At 43.9% G+C, this 20,710-nt stretch overlaps 1 protein-coding gene across 2 annotated transcripts in view; it reads left to right on the top strand.

Annotated features, from left to right (window-relative positions):
* Positions 1-703: 703 nt before the first annotated feature.
* The window catches only part of RERG (RAS like estrogen regulated growth inhibitor), a 97,890-nt gene continuing 77,883 nt past the window's right edge, over positions 704-20,710 (top strand). Inside the window, exons 1-2 of one of the 2 annotated variants that reach the window (XM_041398846.1) lie at positions 704-769; positions 2,315-2,489. In XM_041398846.1, the coding sequence (XP_041254780.1) occupies positions 2,429-2,489 (61 nt within the window). In that variant the 5' untranslated portion in view covers positions 704-769; positions 2,315-2,428. Of the gene's footprint in view, positions 770-1,489; positions 1,613-2,314; positions 2,490-20,710 lie in introns of those variants that run through there. The other variant, XM_041398845.1, reaches the window with a different exon arrangement.

The following is a 20,710-nucleotide window of genomic DNA, read 5'->3' as shown; positions in this document are numbered from 1 at the left end:
CTGGTTCACATCTGTTACTAATGCATCTTTATATTACTGGATAGTTTAATAAACAAGGAAGTAAGAGCTGACGGTCCTGTCATTTCAGAACTCGATCCCTGACTCTGACACGAACCTCTTGCAGAGTCTGATGCATTTACATGAGTCGTTCTGCCCATCTGCAAATGGAAATAACAACACTTTCTTTTGCCATCAGCCAAGTGCAGAAGCCGGGAAGAAAAGCTCTGAGTAGAAAGTTGGTGCTACTGGAGAGCAGTCTGACGGGGCAGCAGCCCTGCTGTCACTTTGCTGTCACGCTTCGTGTCGGGACGGGAGAGACTGGCTCTGCACAGGGCGGTACTGCTGAGCAGCACTGAGGGAGCGAGACTGGGAAGGAGAGCGAGCACGAGATGTTAAAATAAACTGCGGGGCTACCCGGAATCCATACAAGTGAACAGCAGCCGTCCCGCACAATTAAAGGCTGCGGCACCGCCGAATTACAGGGCTGCATCCCTTCCTCCCGGGCACGGGTTACTCTCCGGGTCGGAGCCACCTCGGCCGCGCTCTGCGTCCTTTCCTCCCGCTCCGCATCGCGCTCCTCTCCGCGGCGCTCCCGCTCGGTGCTGGCTGCCGGGCGGCCCGCAGGTGGCGCGGCAGCTCCGCGGCCGGCCGGAGGGGCGGAGGGGCGGGCGGACCCTCCGCATTGTGCGGCCGCCGAGCTGCGCCCGCGGGAGCGCCCGGGGCCGCGCCGGGCCGGGCCGGGCCGGGCCGCCGAGCTGCGCGCAAAGAGGTGAGAGCCGGGCGGGCCGAGCGGGGCCGCTCTCTCCGCGGGTGCAAGGAGGATGCGGAGCGGGGTTGCTCTCTCCGCGGGTGCGGGCACAGGGGGGATGCGGAGCGGGGCTGTTCTCTCCGCGGGTGCAGGGGTGATGCGGAGCGGGGCTGCTCTCTCCGCGGGTGCGGGGCTGGGCAGCGGCGGTGGCCGCGGAGCCGCCCTGCGCACCTGCCCGGAGCGTTCGGGAGCACCGGAGGCGAGGAGTCAATACCTGCCTGCGCGGAATTGTGGAGCAGAGCTGCGGAGCGGGGCAGCGGCGCTGCTGCGGGCGGCCGGGAGCTTTGGCGGGGGGCAAGAGCCGGTGTGCCAGTCCCTGGGTATCCCATTTTCTGATTTCGAGCGTCCTGAAACAGTTCGTGCCTCTTAACTGTCCTTGCAGACTGAGAGTGGTCTGATACTCTCAAGCAAAAGGAATCAGGAGTATTTAGACATCAGAGTTTAATCGGCACCGTTCTTGATGTAAGGTGTCTTTACTTTTTGTTTTTACAAGCGTTTTTGTATAGGGAAAAGTCTTCGGCTTTTTTTTTTTTTTTTTTTTTCTTCCTCCCAAATAACATGTTAGAAATGCATTTTGCTGTAGAGCGAGGAGTGCTGACATGGGAAGCATCCTACGCCACTGTTAGAATTCATGGCTAAAGTGGGTACTCCAGCTCAGCAGCAAACCCGTCACTGGTTGCATTCACACGTGAGGTTCTACCCTGCTTTAAGGGGAGTATTTGACGCGTTAGTCAGGGCTGAGGATCACCACCATCGCGATTGCCGTGTTTTCACTGGAGATCTTTACGCATTCTACAATGACAGGTATGGTTATAGATTTCACTGTCACTGTCCAGGTTAGCAAAATCAAGGTCATGCAGCAAAACTGTGAGCATAGATAATTGCCATGCTCAAAGTGCAGTAGCAGAAACTCTGGCATCCTTCTGCTGACCCCGTGCTTTGCTGAATGTTTATGTATGAGCCGAGGCAGCTTAAAAAGGAGCGCTAGAGAACTTTCTGGGTATGGATTTGTTTAGGGCAGTGAGCAAGGTACAAGTGCTTAGAGGGTTTTAGGCAACTGCTGCTGAGTAATTGAAACCTTTTTGGAGCTGGAGGGCTCAAGGAAAGAGTAGCTGTCTGCAGGCAGTGCTAGTGAGAGCTCACAGCTATTAAATATATTCTACAAAAAAAATTCCCTGCATATGATTCGAATACAGTAAATATATGCAATTTCAGCTGAAAGAGAAAGGAAGAAATAAATAATTAGGAGCCTTGAAAGGCAGGTGCTTGGGGTTTGCAGTCTTAACAGTGCCAGTGTGAAACGAAGCAATAACCAGAAAGCTGAAGGTAGGTTCTGCACAAAGAATGCCAAATGTGTCAGTGGTGTTACTGCAATGCTTAAAGCAGGAACATAGCATCAATTAGCATGATTATTTAAAAAGGAGGAAAAAAAAAAAGGAGGGGGTGGGCAGGGGAAGGGGAGAGCCTGGCTCCTTGCAGTTCCATCCTTGTGGTGTTCTTCCCCAGGCTCTGCATTGACGTCACAATGACACGGTGAAGCTGAAGGCAGGAGCTGGGAACAGTTCTTCTGCTGCACTTTTGATAATTGAGGGAGTTTGCCACCACTGTGTTCCTGCCAGCATGGCCAAGAGTGCAGAAGTGAAGTTGGCGATCTTTGGTCGAGCCGGCGTGGGCAAGTCAGGTACGTTTGACTTGTGATTTTTTTCTTCTGCTTGTCTTCAGGTAACTTTTTGTTCCCTCTGTGCAGATAAACTCTTCATAAAAAAGGACATCTCTGACCTTCTTGTCAGGGAGGTTGGGATCAGGCCAGGAATTCTCTCTTCTTTGGCTTTTCCTGCTCTTTTCTGTAGGTTCCACCAAATAAAAGTACTTTGATCACTTTTTAAGAAAAAGCCCAACAATAACACCAAAACAAACTTCCCAACCCAAATCAAACCCACTTCTCATGGAGTGAGTGGAAACATTATTCTTCATGGTGCAACAGAATTAGTAATATTGAATTTGTCTCTTCTTAGCTTGTGCTTGATGAAGGCAGGGAATATTATGCTGCCTATCTTCTGTTAAATATTAGATGACTTCTCTAACAGTTGTAATTCTGGCTGATTTCCACAGGAGATTTTAGACTCAGCAACTCAAAGAGGTTTTGTTCTCAATGCTATCCTGGATTTACATGTTTACCAGCAATCTAAGGCAGCACCATGTGTAAAGTTTGCATTTGTAGAGATCTTTTGAGAAATAACATAGTCTGTCGATTTCATATGGTAGAGACACAAGGGGGAGGCATAAATGTTAAAAATCCATTTCTGCAGACAGACTTTCCTCTGATGAGAAGAGGAGCAGAGTGTGAGGCTTGCAGTCTCTCTCGGGTAGTTCAGGGGTGTTGCATTAACCTGACAGCTCCACGACCACTCTAACAAGTCCTTGCACCACAGGGATGAGGAAATGAGGAGACTGAGCCTAATCATGCTCCTGTGGCACTTTGGAAACTGTAAGATACTGTTTCTTTTAGGAAAAAAAAAAAATCTGCACAAGAGAAGGCAGGAGATAGGATGTCCTGGTAAGAGCATTAAGCCAGACTCAGCTGCCATCAACCAGCTCCAGTTCCCCAAAGTGACTTTTATGTTACACATGCCAAGGTTCTGTCCTATAAATGCATTTCAGTTTCAGTGACTTGGGAATGGGTTGTTTATAAAAGCACATTTACCCCGAAGGTATTTTAGCAGAACACTATCAGTGAAGTAGTTCTGTCAGCTATCAGGACAAAAGGCATATGTGAGGCAGAAGTTCTTAGAGATTATACTGCTTATTCAAAGGCAATGCAGATTAAATTCCACCTTTTTGAATAGAATGCCTGAGGGAATGCTGATAATAACACTGGGATAAGTTTAAACTCTTCCTTCTTCCCTGTTGCCCTTACCCCATCCCCTCTTCTGTGTTCATATTTCACTGTCCTACCTAAGTTTTGCAACTTCAGTGGTTCCCCTTTTGGTTTATCTTACATTCAGTTGATGGTTTCTGTGGTTTTCCAGTCTTTTGGCTGGATTCAAAATAATGCAAGAGAGCATTGAAATATTTGCAGGAAAACAAACACTAAAAGAGTCCTCCCTCCCTGGCATTCTTAATAGTTTGAGAGCTTATATTTAAAAAATACAAAACTACCTCTGAAGTGCTACACCAGCACAGGATCAACAAAAAGGATCAACAAAAGCCTTTTTTACCTATTGTATCCTTTTTGTAGATTTCAATATATACTAGGATAGTATAATTAGTAAAAATGTTTTCCTGTAGCCCTGGAAATGGGTGAGAGACAGAAGAAACAGAAAGCCAGTAGAGACATCCTAGTCCTTTGAAGTCTTCCTCTTCTCTCCTTTTTTCCCTTTGAGATGCAAGAAAATATTACATAAAATGTGAACGAGGTCCCTTCTTTTGACTATGACCATAATTGCCAATCTCTGTGGAAATGAAGGCACAAATAAGTGGGCAGCACAACAGGGTGAATTGAATGGGGTAGAAGGGCCACAGAGCACTATCAGCTACCTGAACAGAGCAGCAGCTGTGCCTTCCAGAACCTCCAGCTTGCTTATGAAAACCCCTCTTGTACATTCCCATAAAAGGATCCAGTTTCAACAGCTTGGCCAACTGCAGAGAAATAAGTGTGTGTGTGGTGTGTGAGGGGGGTGGTGTCTGAAAATACCTATTTGTCTGTAGCCAACAGCAACAACAGTGGGAGCCGTGGAAGTGCTGTTTGTTACACCTTTGCTAGAAACAGAGCTGGACACAAAGCAGCCTCCAGATAGCTGGGTCTGGTGGGCAGTACCCTGCTAGAATAGTGTTGGTAGTGTGTTTTGTGGTGTTACCACGTCATGCCCTACCCCTGTGGCCAGTTTGTCATGTGTTGTGGGGACAGGATCCTGTGGTCAGAGCTTGCTGGAGGAGACTTGGCCAGACAGCTGGAAGATAAGCCAGACTCCAGAAGCAAGAGCACAAGGCAGAATGCTGGAGCGCACATGCAAATAAAAGGAGACTTTGGGTGATAAATAAGGCCACTGTAATTGCCAGAAAGTCATGCCAAAATATGGTCACTGGCTTGCTTTCCTGGCTCATCTTCATTGCTGAGGAAGAGCCAGGCATTAGGTTCTTAATCTGTAAGTGGCTGAAGCACCTGACAGCATCTGTGGAGTTCCAGACACGCTCTGCAACGTCCTGGAGAGGCTCCTCTGCCACTGCCTGACCCAGACCTTGGGCCAGTGAGTCAAAGCAGCTGTGCAGAAAGAAGTGTTGTGCTTCAGGACCTGTGGAGAGCCAAAGCTGTCCCTCAGGCACTACAGAAGCTGTTGGACCTGTTAGCATTACTGAGAGTTGGGGAAGGTCCCAGTCTGACCATTAATGGCAGGTTTTAAGGGTGAAAGATTCCCTGTTGTAGAAAGCAGTCCCTCCCAAGACTCTCCCAAAGGTGAGGTGGGAAACCAGAACTCTGCCCACAAATCTGACTAGTGATAGCATCTCTGTCAAAAGAGATATCTCAAAATATACTCACTGAATAGTGAGAGCATCTCTGTCAAAAGAGGTATCTCAAATTTTGAGATATCTCAAAGGAGATTTAACAAAAGAGTTCAATCCAGGGAAAACAAAATGTTTCTTTCTTTGCACTTTCTTGCTGCTTATCAAGTTTCCACGGTTCAAAGGTTTAAAAAACAAACAGGGGGCAAAGCTAATGTGAGTGCCAGCTTTTCACTATTCTCCTTCCTTGCTTTGTCTCCTCCTGCCTGCTGGAGAAGACCAGCAAAATGGCTAATCAACTGACCTGTCCTGTTTTGCCTTTTTAACTTATGAGACCTAAACCTTTCAGATAGAAAAAGAAGAGCAAACCAGCTCAGAAGGAGGCACACAGGAGTTCCCCCAGACCTGTAATAAGAGATCTGTTCCCCCAGATCTGTAATAAACCTTTCAGAAAAAGAAGAGCAAACCAGCTCAGAAGGAGGCACACAGGAGCTCCCCCAGACCAGAGTTACACTGAGTAATGGCCAAACTCACCAGGTACCAGCATCCCAGCCTGCTCTCGTACAGTGCACTAGGTGCTCCTCCATTCACCCTGTTCTTACTGTATAAAAGCTGCATAAACATTGTTTTAAAGCAGCTGAAAAGAGCCAGATGAGGAGCTCTGCCTGAGCCAAGGAGCACTTTGCAGCTGCTTCACTCGGGAAGAGGAGGAAATGCTCTGTGGGTGGGAAGGGACATTGCTAAGACCTGCTAGAGATAACAGGGCTGTACGTCCTAATTTGGGCTGGAGTCAAGCAGCACTGAGGAGGGGAGAGAGTTTTAGAGTCTTTTTCTTTACGGCCAAGAGGAGCTTGGATGGAGCAGAGAATTAAAGTTGAAGTGAATTACTTAAACACTGCTGTTTAAATTGTTCTTTCACTGAATCCTACAGCTCCATTCCTATGGTAACAAAACTGAGGATTTCCTAAATAGCTCCTTTTAAAACTACAGTGGTAGCAATTAATAAAGACTTAAAGGCCTTGTTCTTCCATGTCACCACAAGACACAGTATGTGCCCAGAAATCTGAAGAGAAGTGAAAATGCATGAACCAGGAGGAGAAAAACAGGGCATGTACTGGATAACTGCATGGCTGATGCTCTTCCAACTCATAACTCAGTTGACTATGAATGCTCAAAATACCTCTGCTTAGGAGCCTTTATATTTTGGCCAAAAAAGAGACAATGTCCAGCTGCAGCATGTGCTATCCAACATGCCTTTTTGCTGTGGGTGTGCCAGGCTAAGCACTACTGAAGATTTCCCCCAATAAATGTATCAGCCCCTAAGCAAACCAGTGCCTGTGCAATCAGGTGTGTGGGGCAGAGGGCTGTTGTCACATTTTGATCCAGCAACAGCTTGGATGCTTCCATTTGGGCAAAAGGGTGGCCAGAAAAGTAGTTTCAGTGAGTGTCACCTCACAAAGAGCCTGTGCCCTCACAGAAACTAAGATCTCAGCAACTCCAATAATTTTAGAGTCACAGTTGGGAAACTCCTGAGCAGACATATATTTCTGTTGGCTTATGGTATTTTCTCATGTCTAAGTCAGGATGGGGGAACATAGCTGGGAGAAAGATACCTAATTTTGAAAGTTCCTACAGAAAAATTCAAGTAGCAGCCAAACCAGAGAGTCCTTCAACAAATCTGTGGTTTTTTTTCATTATTTGGGAATATGTCTGAAACACACTAGCAGGGATCACTTCCCAATTGCAAGGTCTGGGCATGTGGGAAATAGAACTGCATTCATTGTCACCCCACCCCCCATTCAAAAAACCCTGTGGGTTACTGGGAAAGAAGCCCAAAGTGATTTTTCTACTTCACAAATCCCTGCTCATATATTTTCCCCCACCAGTTGCATTTCAGGGACTTTTGCAGAGGAAACATGAGTTATTAAGGAGTGATTAGTTATCAAGCTCACAGCTCTGCTAGTAAGGCAGGGAAGGCTGCCACAAGATCTTCAAAGTCCAAGCTGTACCAACTGATGCATGGATTGCTGTAATTAGGTGCCTCTGAAATCCAGAAATGTGGGTGGAAAGAGACTGGATTTTCTGTTGTGGGTTTTGTTTTGGTTTTTTTACTTACACTAGTGTAGTAGGTCAATTTCCTTTTTTTTTTTTTTCCTTTGTTCTTAGGAATGGCAATGACAACCAGATGCTTAAGTGATTATTCAGTGGCCATGTTTAACACCCACTATATTAATTTTACTATTTTGCAAATTTTTTAAAAAAGCTATTTTGTACTGTTTTGCTGGTAAAGTACTCATAAAACACTCCAAATTTTTACATTCTCTGGTTTTACACTTTTCAACCAGCTCCAGCTTCTCTGAAGGGACTGTGCATGTATGTGTGTAAGTCATAACAGTAATTAGGTCACTAACTTTAAGATTATTTCTTCCCCAGCAAGAATAAATATGTGTCCCCCTGGAGCAAGTAATATTGCAAGCAAACAGTTGGATTGAAATGACCTTCCCAAGCTCCTGTTCAGTGAATAATGTTGATGCCCATTTAGAGGGTGAGCCTCAGGTTCATGCATTGGTGAAACAAGTTGCATTGTGGCTTTAGCACATAGATATAATCTCTTTAGCCAACAACCTTTCTCAAAACTGCATTTGTTCATCTTGTCATGCTAGAACTAAAGAGAAGGAACACCAGGAACCCAGGCTAGACATGCAAACATTTGCTCTGCTTGTGTCTGTTACCTCCTCCCTTTCCTCTGCTTGTTTGCCTATCCATGGTTCACTATAGCCTTGCCCTTGCTGCAGTGGAAACCATTCATGCTCTGCTCAACATTTGATCCTCCTTTTGGCTAGCCATGAAATCATAAAATGCAGAATTTCTCTAACCAAATGCCAACGCTGTTCATTCAAGCATAGCTGCCTCCCCTGTTCCATCTCATTTAACTACATCTGACACCAGCTCTACCTGTGTCCCCTCTGAGCAGCTGGTGGCAGCTGTTGGAGCTAAGACTAGTCCTGCTGTTCTTTTTTTGTTGTTTAGGTTGGGCTAAATATAGCCTGCTGTTTGATTACTGAGGAAGGAATGCTAGGATTCAAGATTTATGTGTGCAGCACAGATTTTTCCCTCGTCCTGTGCCTAGCCACCCCCTGCAGCTCTTGCCTTGATAAGATAGCTGCCCTTCCCCCTTGTCTCCTGCAGTTTTGCCAAAGGCAACTGCAAAGCTTCCTGGTGGAGTTCCAGGAATGATTTGTCTGGTTATGGTAAAGGTTTGCACTGTTTGGGTCAGTCTGCTGCTCCCCAGCAGGGCACAGAATGCAGGTCCTTTCAGATACAGCAAGATTTTTAATCATCCACAAACTTGTTGCTACCTCCCTGATGTCTCAACTCCTTTTTCCTTGCATATACTTTTCTTGCCTTATTTCTTCTCAGCTGTCACGCTCCCCCTTTCCCCCTGCCAGTTCCCTAGAATTGTATATTCCCTGAAGACTGCATATGGTGAAATGGCTTTGTACTTTACAGGAAGGCTCTGTATTTACAGTTCTTTTCTCATCCTCCTCCCTCTGGGCTCCCTCCCATCTCTGTTTCTCATCCCCATCTCCATCTTTGCCCACACTGTCAGTGCACTGTGCATCATCAAATGCTCAGGGTATGAGATCCAGGTGAGCTAATCCTGGCAGCAGTGCTGTGATGCAGCAAAGAACAGTCCCTCTGGAGTGGTTCCTACTGGAACTGATGCTGGAAACCATTCCTTGGTGTGGATTTGGAGGATGTTGGCTGCTCCAGGCAGTCATTGCCTGAAGCCAGCTTTACACAGGTTAAAAAGTAAAGTAGTCTGTATCTGTACATAGCTAGCCTTGGTCATAGAACTGGGTAGATTTACCTATTTTGGCTTTGTGGCAGAGCAGGAGAAACAAACTATATCTGTATTTCTCAAAAAAACTCTTTTTTTGGATTTACTTCTGTGCCACCCTTGAGCCTTTTACATTTACAGCACCCAAAAATAAATATGTTAGGTGTATGAGAAACTAACACTGCCCTAAAGTAGGAGGATCAATGAAATGCTTTAGGCTCTAGCTGAGCCCTGGTTACAGGGCTGTGATTATCTGCTGGTGACTGAAGGTATTTGCACCCTCTCACCACACTCCTGGCAGGCACTCCCAACGCTCTGGTGAGCAGGAGAGACAAAGAATTGCTCTGAGGTGGCAAGAGAACCGTGGCATCCTCATCCATTTGCTGCTTTCTTTCCAAGGCTGGGCTTGCTCAGTGTTACTGGCAGCCTTTTTTGTACACCCCCTGCTGCGGAGGCAATTCCAGCTTTGGCTGAGGACACCCCTCAGTTTCCCTTCCCTCTCCACAGGCAGCTTGAGGGGTGCTGCTGGAGCTCCCCACTGGCACCCAGAGTTATGGAACTCCCACCTCACAGATCCCCACCTGGCCTGCTGTTTTTGAGCCCACACTTCTTTCCATACACCTCGGATCAAACCAATGAAATGTTTTCATTGACTCCTACCTCTTCCTGGAGACGGGAAAACAGCTGAGGGAGGTGCATCTGTTTCTATAGCCTTTTCATAATTCTGAATGGGAAAAGTCCTTTTTTATGGCTGTTTCCCACCAGGTAGAGCATTCCCACTGCTGGAGTCAGTCTGCAGATGTTACAGCTTCTGATGGATTTGCCATGTAGGTGTTGGGAAGTGCCATATGTAGATAACTCATATTCTCTGCATCCAGCATGAAAAGATGAATGGCAAGAGAAGCATGAAGCCCTGGGGAAGGAAGTAGTAGATATATTAAACATATGTGCAGCTTTAAAATGTCATAGAAATTGGCTGGAGCCTCCAGCTGCCTTTCCAGAAATGTTAGACAGTAGTCTGCTCGCAGGAAAATGAGGGAATATGTTGAAAACATCCAGCCTGGCTTTGAAAGCACACAGAGCTGCTGACATTCCCGGGTTGTTCTGCTGCCGCTGGGGTCAGCAGCAGAGAAGCTGCAGAAAAGCCGGAGCAGAGGCCTGGGGCAGTGGTAGTGGTGTGTTACCACATGGGAACTGTTTGGGAAAGTGGCTTGGGAAGTTTTCAGGCTGGAAGGATGCGAGTGGGCAGTGCAGAGGATACATCCTGCCAGGGAGGGAAGTTCTTCAGTGCTTGAGCAGTGCCGTGGCTTTCCCAAGGGCTGTGGGAGCAATGGCCGCCAGCACGGCCCTCCTGCAAGGCAGGCCTCAAGGGACCAGAATGGGAGCTGAGGGGAAGGAAAGGGGAGCCTGACAGTCCCAAATCACCCAGGGAATTGTGACTTGGGCATCGCCAAAGCTCCTTTCCATGACTTCTTCTCTGAAGCCTGATGGATGGCTCCCAGGCTGGCAGCGTCTGAGAGCCAACCCCTGTCAGCCCTCTGGGATCCTTCTGGTCCTTTATGGCCCTTCCACTGACACTTATTCTTGACAGCAAAATAAAGCACTGAAGCAACACTTATTTTCATTAAAAACATACTTGGCAATCCTGTCTTTCACTGCTTCCCCAGCAGGGCTTAATTTCATTTTGACCCACAGGACCACAAGCACAAAAGGAGCTTGTCTTTACTTCCTTTCTCCCCTTCATGTGGCTATATTTTCCATCCAAGTCTCAATCTGACTATAATGTCGTCTATCAGAGATTTGCACAACCCTACTCTAGAGGGCTGCTTTTGTCAGCAGCTCATCCCTGTGCCTGCATTGGGAAACAAAAATCCCACTCCCCACAGCAGTGGAAGCCAGTTAGACAGAGCTGTCAGCCATGATCTTAGCCTGACCTACCCAGCCATTGACCCAGAGGAGCTTTACAAATGAGAACTTCAAAAGTGTAAGAAGATCAGAGTGAGCTATTTCTTTTTTCGCTGCAGAATAAATTGAAAATTATTGAAGAGTCACCACAGAAGAATGTAGTATTAGACCCATGGGTGGCAGAGAAAACACACAAACAAAAAAGCCCCACCAAACCCTACACTACAAAATGCTGGACATGGGAGTATGGGTGCCAAAACAAATACCTTGTTAGCCAACCTCAAGTGGCAGAATCTGTGATGCCAAGAACTGCTGCTTAACCCAACTGGATTCCTGTGGTTATGTGCACTGGAGTTGGTTCTCCTCCAGGCTGATTTCCAGCATGAACTAATTGAATAGTGATCCATAATATGTCTTGGTCTGTTGGACTACTTCCAGGCAAAAGTTTCAAAAAATTCATCTCCAATTAAAGAAAATTTGACCTTTATCTACATGAAGCATTATAGGTCTCAAGATATTACATTAAACTGTGTCTTGGACAATCAAACACTGATATACTAATCTTCATCTCCCATGGTAATCTCAAATAATAACCCCTCATGCAAGAATACTCTTTTGTTAGTATTCAGTGTAATTAAACCAGTCTAGTTCTCACCACCCACCACTGTGTATCCTCAGCATCACTTTGGTAATTTCTTGGCAAATTTTGTTTGCACTTTCTGACCCGGCATGTGAAATAACCAAGCCTGTCTCATGAAAACAAACTACCTCTATTTTAAACATACTCAGTATGACTGTTTTCTTCATTAATTGCTATTTGGGATCTAGTATGAAAGAGGCCCCTGAGATTTAACTCAGTACCACTGTGGTGGAAATACACATAGTGTTCAGTGCAGACTGGGAGGAGTTTGGGAACCTGTACTATAAGAAATACTTCTATAGTTTGGACAGGTCTTACGTATGATTCTGCAGACTTGTAGGACTCCACAGAAAAAAATCTATTTCCAGTCTTTACTGCTTGAAAAGGCAGATATATTGGATTCTCACCTAAGAAAGGAACTAAGAACTAAGAACTTCGCCTGTTCTGTTTTCTTAGTCTCCTTCTTCAGAATAAAACCCCAAAATATATAGGATTTTCTTTATTTAGTTTTCATGAAGAAGCCTAATTAAAGTTGCCCTTTTCCTAAGCAGCTCTAGCAGCTAGAATGTATATTTATCTGTAAAATCACATGCAGCTACTGATGTTCATGGTACAATCAGTACCAGCTCTGGAGCAGGATAGTTTAGCATCCTTGTAAAGATGAGGCAAGAGACAGACCATGGAAAATGCAGAAGAACCTTTGAGCAGTTTCTTAAGTTCTAACATTTTACAGGTATGAAAAATATCATGATTTGCCTGCAGGCCTTCACACCCAGCTGGACAAAGTTTCAGTATTAAGACTAACTCCATGCTCAGTATCATGTATCACACGTCATATTAGGTCTGTACCAAAAAGACTTTTTATTCACCTAAAATAATATTGCATGGCTCATTTTGTAGCATTTCTTCAATTGCTAAATATTTACTAAATGGTGCCCTTCTAGTAAGCTGTGAAAATATTAATGTCATCCAGTCTGAGGAACTTGGTTTGCACATCAGAGCCCTGGAAGTATTATTTTCTGTTCCCAGTGCCACAGAACAGACAGGGACTGGCTGCAAATACAAGTGAGGGACTCAGGAGAAGGGAATGACCGTCACAGCTGAGTTAAAACAGCACATTGCCACCTTAGATGCTACCTCTAGTTCTGCACAAGAGGTGGCTGGCAAGCAGGGAAATGCAGGGAAAATACAATGATCAACAGCAGGAGTTAAAACAGGGCTTAGGGAAGCATGCTCACGACAAAAGTACCTTGAAGCTTGGTTGTACACTTATTTTCTGTTCATTCCTATTAACACTGCTGCTCTTGGTGAAGGTTCAAATGCTTTTGTTATGGATAACTCAGCAGAGGATGGAAAAAAGGCTTCAAAGCATGGGCAACCTGACATCATGAGTTTGAGATACCAGGCCATTGTGCAATTCCAGGACTTCCCTGTTCACTTCAGCAGGTGACTCTGCAGAAGTCAGGGCCCTACAGCCCTGGGACATTCCAAAGGTATATTCAGAACACTTTGAACCTGCTGGTGGCAAAAATGCTCTCAGATCTCAGACTGTTCCCAGGAAAAGGTTTGCAGGCCAGTCACAAACAGAGAATGCTCAGGGTGACTCCCAGAGTGCTGTACCAGTGATAATAGTTCTGCGCCTGGGTCACTTGGTAAGGGTTAATCCAATTGCACCACTACAGTTTCTGAGGAGTCTTAAGGATGTTTTTAATGATCTTGCTCTTGTATTTGGAGAACAAAATGAATGTGGTGGGTTTGCTTTGGGTTTTTTCCAGTATGAGTATTGACCTGTAGAAAAACTTATGTTCCTGAAGCTTGGAGCTCAGAGTGGCATCCTCTAGCTCCCAGTTGGGTTGCAGGCTTTCTGAGGAGCAAGTTTCCCAGAGAAACTCACAAAACAGCCTAGAAAAGTGCATGAATGCATGGAGGTGCTGGGTCTTATGGCATGGGGACTGTCTCTGCATAATGACTGTTCCACCTCCAGTTTATCCCTGTACCTCTCACACAGCCACCGCTTCCAAAAACAGAAAAATTGTACCATTAGAACAAGTGCTGTTCACCCCCTTGCTGTAGGAGGCCACCTCTGTCTCCAGGAGCGAAATCACAGCAGCTCCCTCAGCCCATGCATTTGAAATGAAACCTAAATATTGTCACACAGGTGGTGCACTTGGCACCACGCTTCAATACTAGACAAGCCTGGAGCCTGGAGTGTCCACACTGTTGTACCCTGCAGCCAGTGCAGGGTTTTCTGCCCTGCTGCTCTCAGCAGTGCAAAACATGTCCAATTCTAGGTGCCTCACAAACACCTAAAGGTTTTATTCCTCATTAAATAATTTCCCCAGTGACAAATATTTTATGTCCTTCATTGCAAGTGGGTCAGAGAAGAGGACTGCAATAACCCTTCCTGACTTAAAAAATATGATCTTGTTGACCATGCGTATATTAAATTAAGAATCTTTCCCTGGTGCTTAGTGGATTTTTAAATCCTCTTGAGCTAAAACCCTGCTATTGTCATGATCCTCTCCTCTGGGCCACTTCCCGTTTTTTTAGTAGTCTTTTTATTTTATAGATCTGCTTATTCCTACACACTAACCACATGGAGCCCTCTCTTCATTTTATGAGGTGGATGATCTTCATAACACTGTTATGAAATCTTAAGATTTAATATTAAGTATCTAAGGAAAAAAATTCTATAACTTGCTGTATTAGTTTTATTTAACATTTAACTTTATGGCACTAGGTGGAAAGCATTCACCGAGTCAACGTTTGGACTGCACTGCAGGGATGTTAATGAGAACATCCAAATTTTATGCTTTTGAACTCATTAAAATGAACAGCACAATTTGTGCAGCAGCGGCTTATTTACAAGAACAGAGATTAACAGGAGCACACAGAAGAGCAGAATACAGATGCAAATTTTTTCTCATGGAGATCAGAACAAAAATGCAGAGCTTTCCAGTGACCCATGCTAACAGGAATATTTTTACCTCTGAACAAGGTGTAAGATTTAAAAACACACTGGCAAATAGAGAGCTTGCACAGAGGAAATCTGCACATATCAAAGAGGAAATGGAGAAGCAGTCAGATTTAGAATGACAAACCTTAAGCTAACACTGTTGGAAGATGAAAAAGCAAAGTCACAGAAGGTGAACTTTAGTTACAAGTCTTCAAAACTAGATGGAAATTTCAAGGGATTATTTGCAAAGCTAATACAGAACATTAGTTATGGAAAATTAAAGATTAATTCAAGGCTCCACAAAATGCTAGACTAAATAACCTTGTGCAGTGTCCTGAACAAATGCTGTGGCCCTCACAGATAGGAGGAGGTTGATATATGAAAATAAATGAAAAAGGCTGTGTTTATTTTTGTGGGCTTGGGAGCAGGGCCACCAGGAGCAGGATCAGTTATGCCATGGACCATGCCCACTCTGCCTCCTCCCAGGGGGGAAAGAGGAGGTCTGGGGTGGCCCCACAACCAATGCTAGCAGATTCCCAAAAAGTAATATAATGACATGAAAGACAAAACACAGTTTAAAAGCAAGCACTGTAAGGGCAAAACCACAGGCCCAGGAAAAGCATGTGTGTTGTTTCCTCAGGCATAGGTGCTGCATAGTTTTTCGTGCAAAATTTGGAGCACTTTCTGTAAATTCTCTAAAAACACATCATCTGAAAAGCATCTTGCAGCAGCACTAGAGTTTATATAGCACAGCACTAACACACCCTTGCAGCAGCATGGATTTCACAAGAGGACACACTGAACAAAACCACAAAGGAACTGACCAAGGTGATCTAACCCAGACCATTCCAGCTCAAGCTAGATGCTGACTCCTTGGACCAAGGACTCTTCCTGCTGTCTGAATGATTCAAATTGCCCCTATCAGCATGGTCTATTTCTCAGTCACATAAATACAGGCTTACCACAGCCTTGTGTCTTGATCTTCTAGATACAAGCACTTAAAAATAGTTTCTTATCACAGGACGGCAAGAAAATGCCCACAGTCACGAGATTTTCTATTCAACAGCAGTGTGGTACTTATACATGAGCCTGGCTTGGACTGCTCAGAGGAGCAAAAATAAAATAAAATAAAATGGGGTGGTTTGCTAAGAGCTTTGGTAATTAAAATAATGAGAAGGCAATGGTAATGACTAGCACAGGACATGTCAGGATCATAGGTCCTAAACCAGGAGCTATTTAGCTCTGCTGCCTCTAAATGCTGACCTAAGTCAAGTCAGTGGGTTCCTGCATTTCTTTCTCTGACAGGGATGAGTGTCATCTGTCAGGATAAGTCTCAGTTTTCAGCTGAGACTTCACTGAAAGCAAAACTTCTTAATGTAGCCTTAAATAGTGTTAGGGTAGTACCAGCACCCTCCTGAGTTTCTTAGGATATTGCTTAGGTTTAACTATTCAGACTTGACATTTCCATGCTGGGTGTCTGCTCCAGGCTGCTTTTTTTTAATTGGAAGGTGTCTGCAGAAGCAATACAGACATTTCTAAGAACAAGGTTAGGAAAACAAAAAAAAGCTGTGTGTCTGTGTTAAGAAAATATTCTTGTATCAGCTTTGCCCAGGTGTTCTAGTATTATCAGTCCCCAAAGCAGGAACACAAAATATGGCAAGAGTGGGGCCAGGATGTCAGCAAGGGTATTCTTTTTCTTTATCTCTGCAAGTGTACCTGGTTTTGATAGCAAACCAATGCCTCTGGAAGTTCCAAGCTGTGTGTCACATGCTGGAGGGAGAAGCTAAATTTTCCTCACAAAGATATTCTAGCCCTAGATATAGAACATTTTCTTTTCAAAAAGCTGTGTAGGGAAAAAAAAATTGAGCCCAGACTCTCTGAAGAAGTAATGAAGTACATGGGAGACAAAAGCCCCAAGAAATGAAGAGCAAATAGCAATTTAGGATTAAGTTTGCCTTTCCATTAGCTTATCTGAAACAGATTTGTCTTGGCAAGCAGCTCTGTAAGCTAAAAAAATGCAGCTCCCAGCATCAGAGATTAGTGGCAAAGTCTTAGTTGCTTTACCTCATCTCTGCACATCACTCTGAAACTTTCTGTTCTCTGTGCTTGGGCTTTGATGGAGCTTTTTACACTCTGCATCTTTTCTCCATCCAGTGCAACTCCAAGTAAGGGTACCATCAGGGTTTTTTCTTTCTTTTTTATCTACTGTCCTAACAGAGGCCGTTCCAGAAGAGTTATTTTTTTCATCCACTTCAATTGAAGGTTAGCTGCTTGCTGCATTTTTTTTTTTTTTTTTTCACTTTTTAGTGCCAGGCTGGAATATGGAATACCATGTTTAAGTCAGGACAGTGAGCAGCTTGGGAAGCAATGATAATATCCTGAGTATATTTTATATATATATATATACACACCATGCAGCAGTAGCCCCAGAAACCATTGTCAGTGCATCACATCAATTTGGGGTGCTCACCTTACTTCTAGATGTTTTCTTAGCTAAATGCTTTTAAGACTCTCAAAACAATCAGTGATCCCAATGCCTTCCCAAGGTCCAGCACTTGCAGAGCAGTGAGGAGGCCTTTGTTTGTGCCCAGACTCCAGCTGAGGCTGCCCCAAACCATGAGCACGGGGCACTCCATGCGCTGGCATTTACATCAGCCCAGCAGGACGCTGCTGTTTGGCTTTGCTGGAACTTTACAGCCTGTTTTACTGCAGCAAGGCCAGCAGTGTGATGAATCTTTTCAATAAATCTCCTCTGATGGATTTGCTGGCGCCTTACTTAGATTAGGGGTGGAAAGTGTGGTGGTTTTGGGGTCCCTGGATAGAGGAGGAAGGATGACTCTGGCTCCATGTTCTTAGACAGCTAATTTATTATTTTATGGTACTATATTAAAGAATGCTATACTAAAGAATAGAGAAAGGATACAGACAGAAGGCTAAAAAGATAATAATGAAAACTCCTGACTCCTTCCAGAGTCCCAACACAGCCTGACCCTGATTGGTCGTTAAGGCAAAACAATTCACATGAAACCAATCAAACAAGCACCTGTTGGTAAACAATTCCAAGCACATTCCAAAGCAGCAAAGTACAGGAGAAGCAAATCAGATAATTATTGTTTCTATCTTTCTCTAAGGCTTCTCAGCTTCCCAGGAGAAGAATCCTGGGCAAAGGGATTTTTCAGAAAATATGACAGTGCCCAGACAGTATCTCCTTGTCAAAGCTCAACCCATTTTCCACCAACATTGGTCCCATTTACCACCATTAGTGCCATTTTACCTAGCAACTTTATATTAAAAATGCATTTACACCATGGGGATATAGCATAGATGAGTGTTATTTGCATGCAGTAATGACACAAAACTGACATGAGTATTTTTTGGCGTTACCCAAAGTCAGAGCCTTATATACAGCTTGATAATTGTCTCCTCTGCTGTGTTTTCCCCACAAAGCAACAAGTGAATAAATGAGTGCTCTGCAGTTTGTCTGCTGCTGAAACAAGCTGTAGGGGAAATAATTCATTTAAGGGCAACTTCAATTTCATCTTCTCTCAAAGTGAGTTTCATGCAATTTTTCTTTATAAAGTAACTTCCTCTGCCCTTTCCTGCAGCTCCCTCCACTTTCTGCTTCAGTGCTGCAATACTGAAGCAAACTGTTTGAATGGCAAATTTTTCACCTTGTCCAGAATTGCCACGATGAAAAATTTGTTATCCCAGTGAGAATAAGTCCAATTTAAATTTTGCAGAATCCTAAAACTGTGGGAGTATGTCCACATTTGGACTTTGGTTTGTGCATTACTAAGAGAAAAGCAGGAAAAAAACAAGAAAAACATTTGGTTTGGTAAGTAGTTCTTGATCCTATATGTCATGATATTCCCATTATAAACTGTACCTTGTTTGCTTAAGCCCTAAGTCTGTGGAACTTAAAACTTTTAAAGCCTATTTATAGGGCAGCATCACCAGCCTGTGCATGTGTTAAGTTAATCATTCTGACTGTTGCCTGGTACATCTGCTGGGTCAAACAAAACACCCCTTCAGCATTTGTCCCTGTGCACAGGAGTTTAGGGTCTGAAATTCCCTGGTCTTTCCTAGGCTCTCTGTGCTGTTAAAAAGGAGGTTTTTGATGGATTGCCACTGCCTCCCCTTAGAATCTCTTTATTCCCTGTTCCATTCAAGTTATCTCTTTGCTGAAGAACAGTGGGAAGGGGATCTTAAAGCTCTCTGCCATTCCTGGGGACACATCCTGCCACACTTTTCCTGCTCAAACCTTGGCTTTGCTCACAGCTTTGCAAAAGCTCCATTGATTCATCATTTCCCCTGTGGCTTGCAGGAGCATGACATTATTTTTCATGTAATTGTACTTTTATTAATCTAAGGCATATTAATTTTATACCTCTAGCAAGTGATAAAAGTCTGATCTTTAGCAAATATACAGCAAATAGCTACAGATTTAGAATGTCACATTATTTTTCTCTTTTTTTATGGAAGCTTTCCCTCAACATATTTCCATATTTTTGTGTATGAAAAAGATACAGGTGATTTTGAGAAGAGCTTGAACATTTTTGAGCAGTGGGGCTTAAAATCTGTTTAGAAAGGAAAAAAATTAACTGCTTTACTAGTTTGATACAGAGTATTTTGTAATTTTCATCCTATGGTATAGGCAGAGAACACCTCCCTGCATTTTTGAATCTCTTAGGGAATCATAATCCGATTTGTGGTGTCATTCATACCAATCCTCCTGAATGTCCCAAATTACATCCAGTGAATTTTAACTGCTACAGAGAAGAGTTTCAATATGAATACAAATGCAAGGATCATGTTTATGTGCACAGAGCAAATGAATGAAAGTTCTGAAGTCCACATGTGTTTACACCAACAGTTAATTAGCAGCCAGAAAAAAAATGCATACATTTCAATATTTAACCTCGAAGTCAGGCTGGTGTAAAGGTCTGAAGTAACACTACAATGTTCTCCAGTAATTGTTTCTCAAAATGAACCACAACAAGCTGTTGTTGACAGCAAGAGACTTTGGTCCTAGTTTTCCAGGATCTTTTCTTAATTCTGCTGGCATTTATTATATAAACTTGAAAAGTCTTTGATCAGTTTGGAGTTATTTACCATCTTCTGCTGAGACACAAGGAGAAGGTTTTATTAAGCTCAGAGAAATGCTTAAAGTCGTTGTCCTGGGGTAGCTATAAAGGTGCAAAGTGTGGATGACAGAGAAAATCTCCTGGGAATAGAGTAAAAGAAGGGGAAGGTGGAAAGAAATTCCTGCACTCCTGTTTCAGCTATTGAGATTTTGCTATTTGTGTGTGAGTTTTCAGAACACACCTGCATAACATCTTCAAACTTCTCTGCATAATCACTGTGGCTGAATACAAATCTCCATGGGCTTTCAAACAACGCTGAGATTCTCACAGTGTCTGCTGCCATCAGTCAGGGCTGCAGAAAAGACAGCAAATGTCAAAAAAACATTGCAGTTAAGTCATGTGAAATGACAATACTTCTGTGACTGAAGAAGACTGCATCTGGCTCTCAGCCATCTGGATGATTTTATGTGCACTCAGCTCCACAAATCAAAAAGCTTCTTGAGTTAACCTATTCCAAAGGTCTCCATCAAAGAAAACCAGCACTTGAAGTCTTAGCACAGGTATTAAAACCAAACAAAATTAGCATAAAATGACTGTTTTTCTGACCAAAGACTCCTTTCACCACAGTCACAGCACTAATGGGTAGTTCTTAAGGCTAAACAGATGAATTGTCTCTTAAATCTAGAAAGATTTGCAGCAAGTTGAGCACACAAACCAATGCCAGTGAAATGGAGAGCAAAATCTGGGCAGTTGCATCTCATTTTACTGTGATTCTTAAGCTACTGGCTTGTGTTTCATTCTGCTTCTCCCGGGCTGCTGGCTTTGGCAAGGACACTTTATCTGGAAGGCACAGTTCTGTGCTGGCTGGGCCATCCATAAGGTGTCCTTTTCCTTTGGAAGCAAGAGTATTCAGCCCTCGTAAAAAAAGATAACACACAAACATGCTTATTCAGAAGTCTAATAATATTTCAAGCTA

Source organism: Onychostruthus taczanowskii, unplaced genomic scaffold, assembly GCF_017590055.1.
Source record: "Onychostruthus taczanowskii isolate IOZ18803 unplaced genomic scaffold, ASM1759005v1 scaffold15, whole genome shotgun sequence".
In the NCBI taxonomy this organism is placed as follows: Eukaryota; Metazoa; Chordata; class Aves; order Passeriformes; family Passeridae; genus Onychostruthus; species Onychostruthus taczanowskii.
The sequence above is the reverse complement of the archived record's forward strand: the minus strand, read 5'-3'. Positions and strand labels throughout refer to the sequence as shown.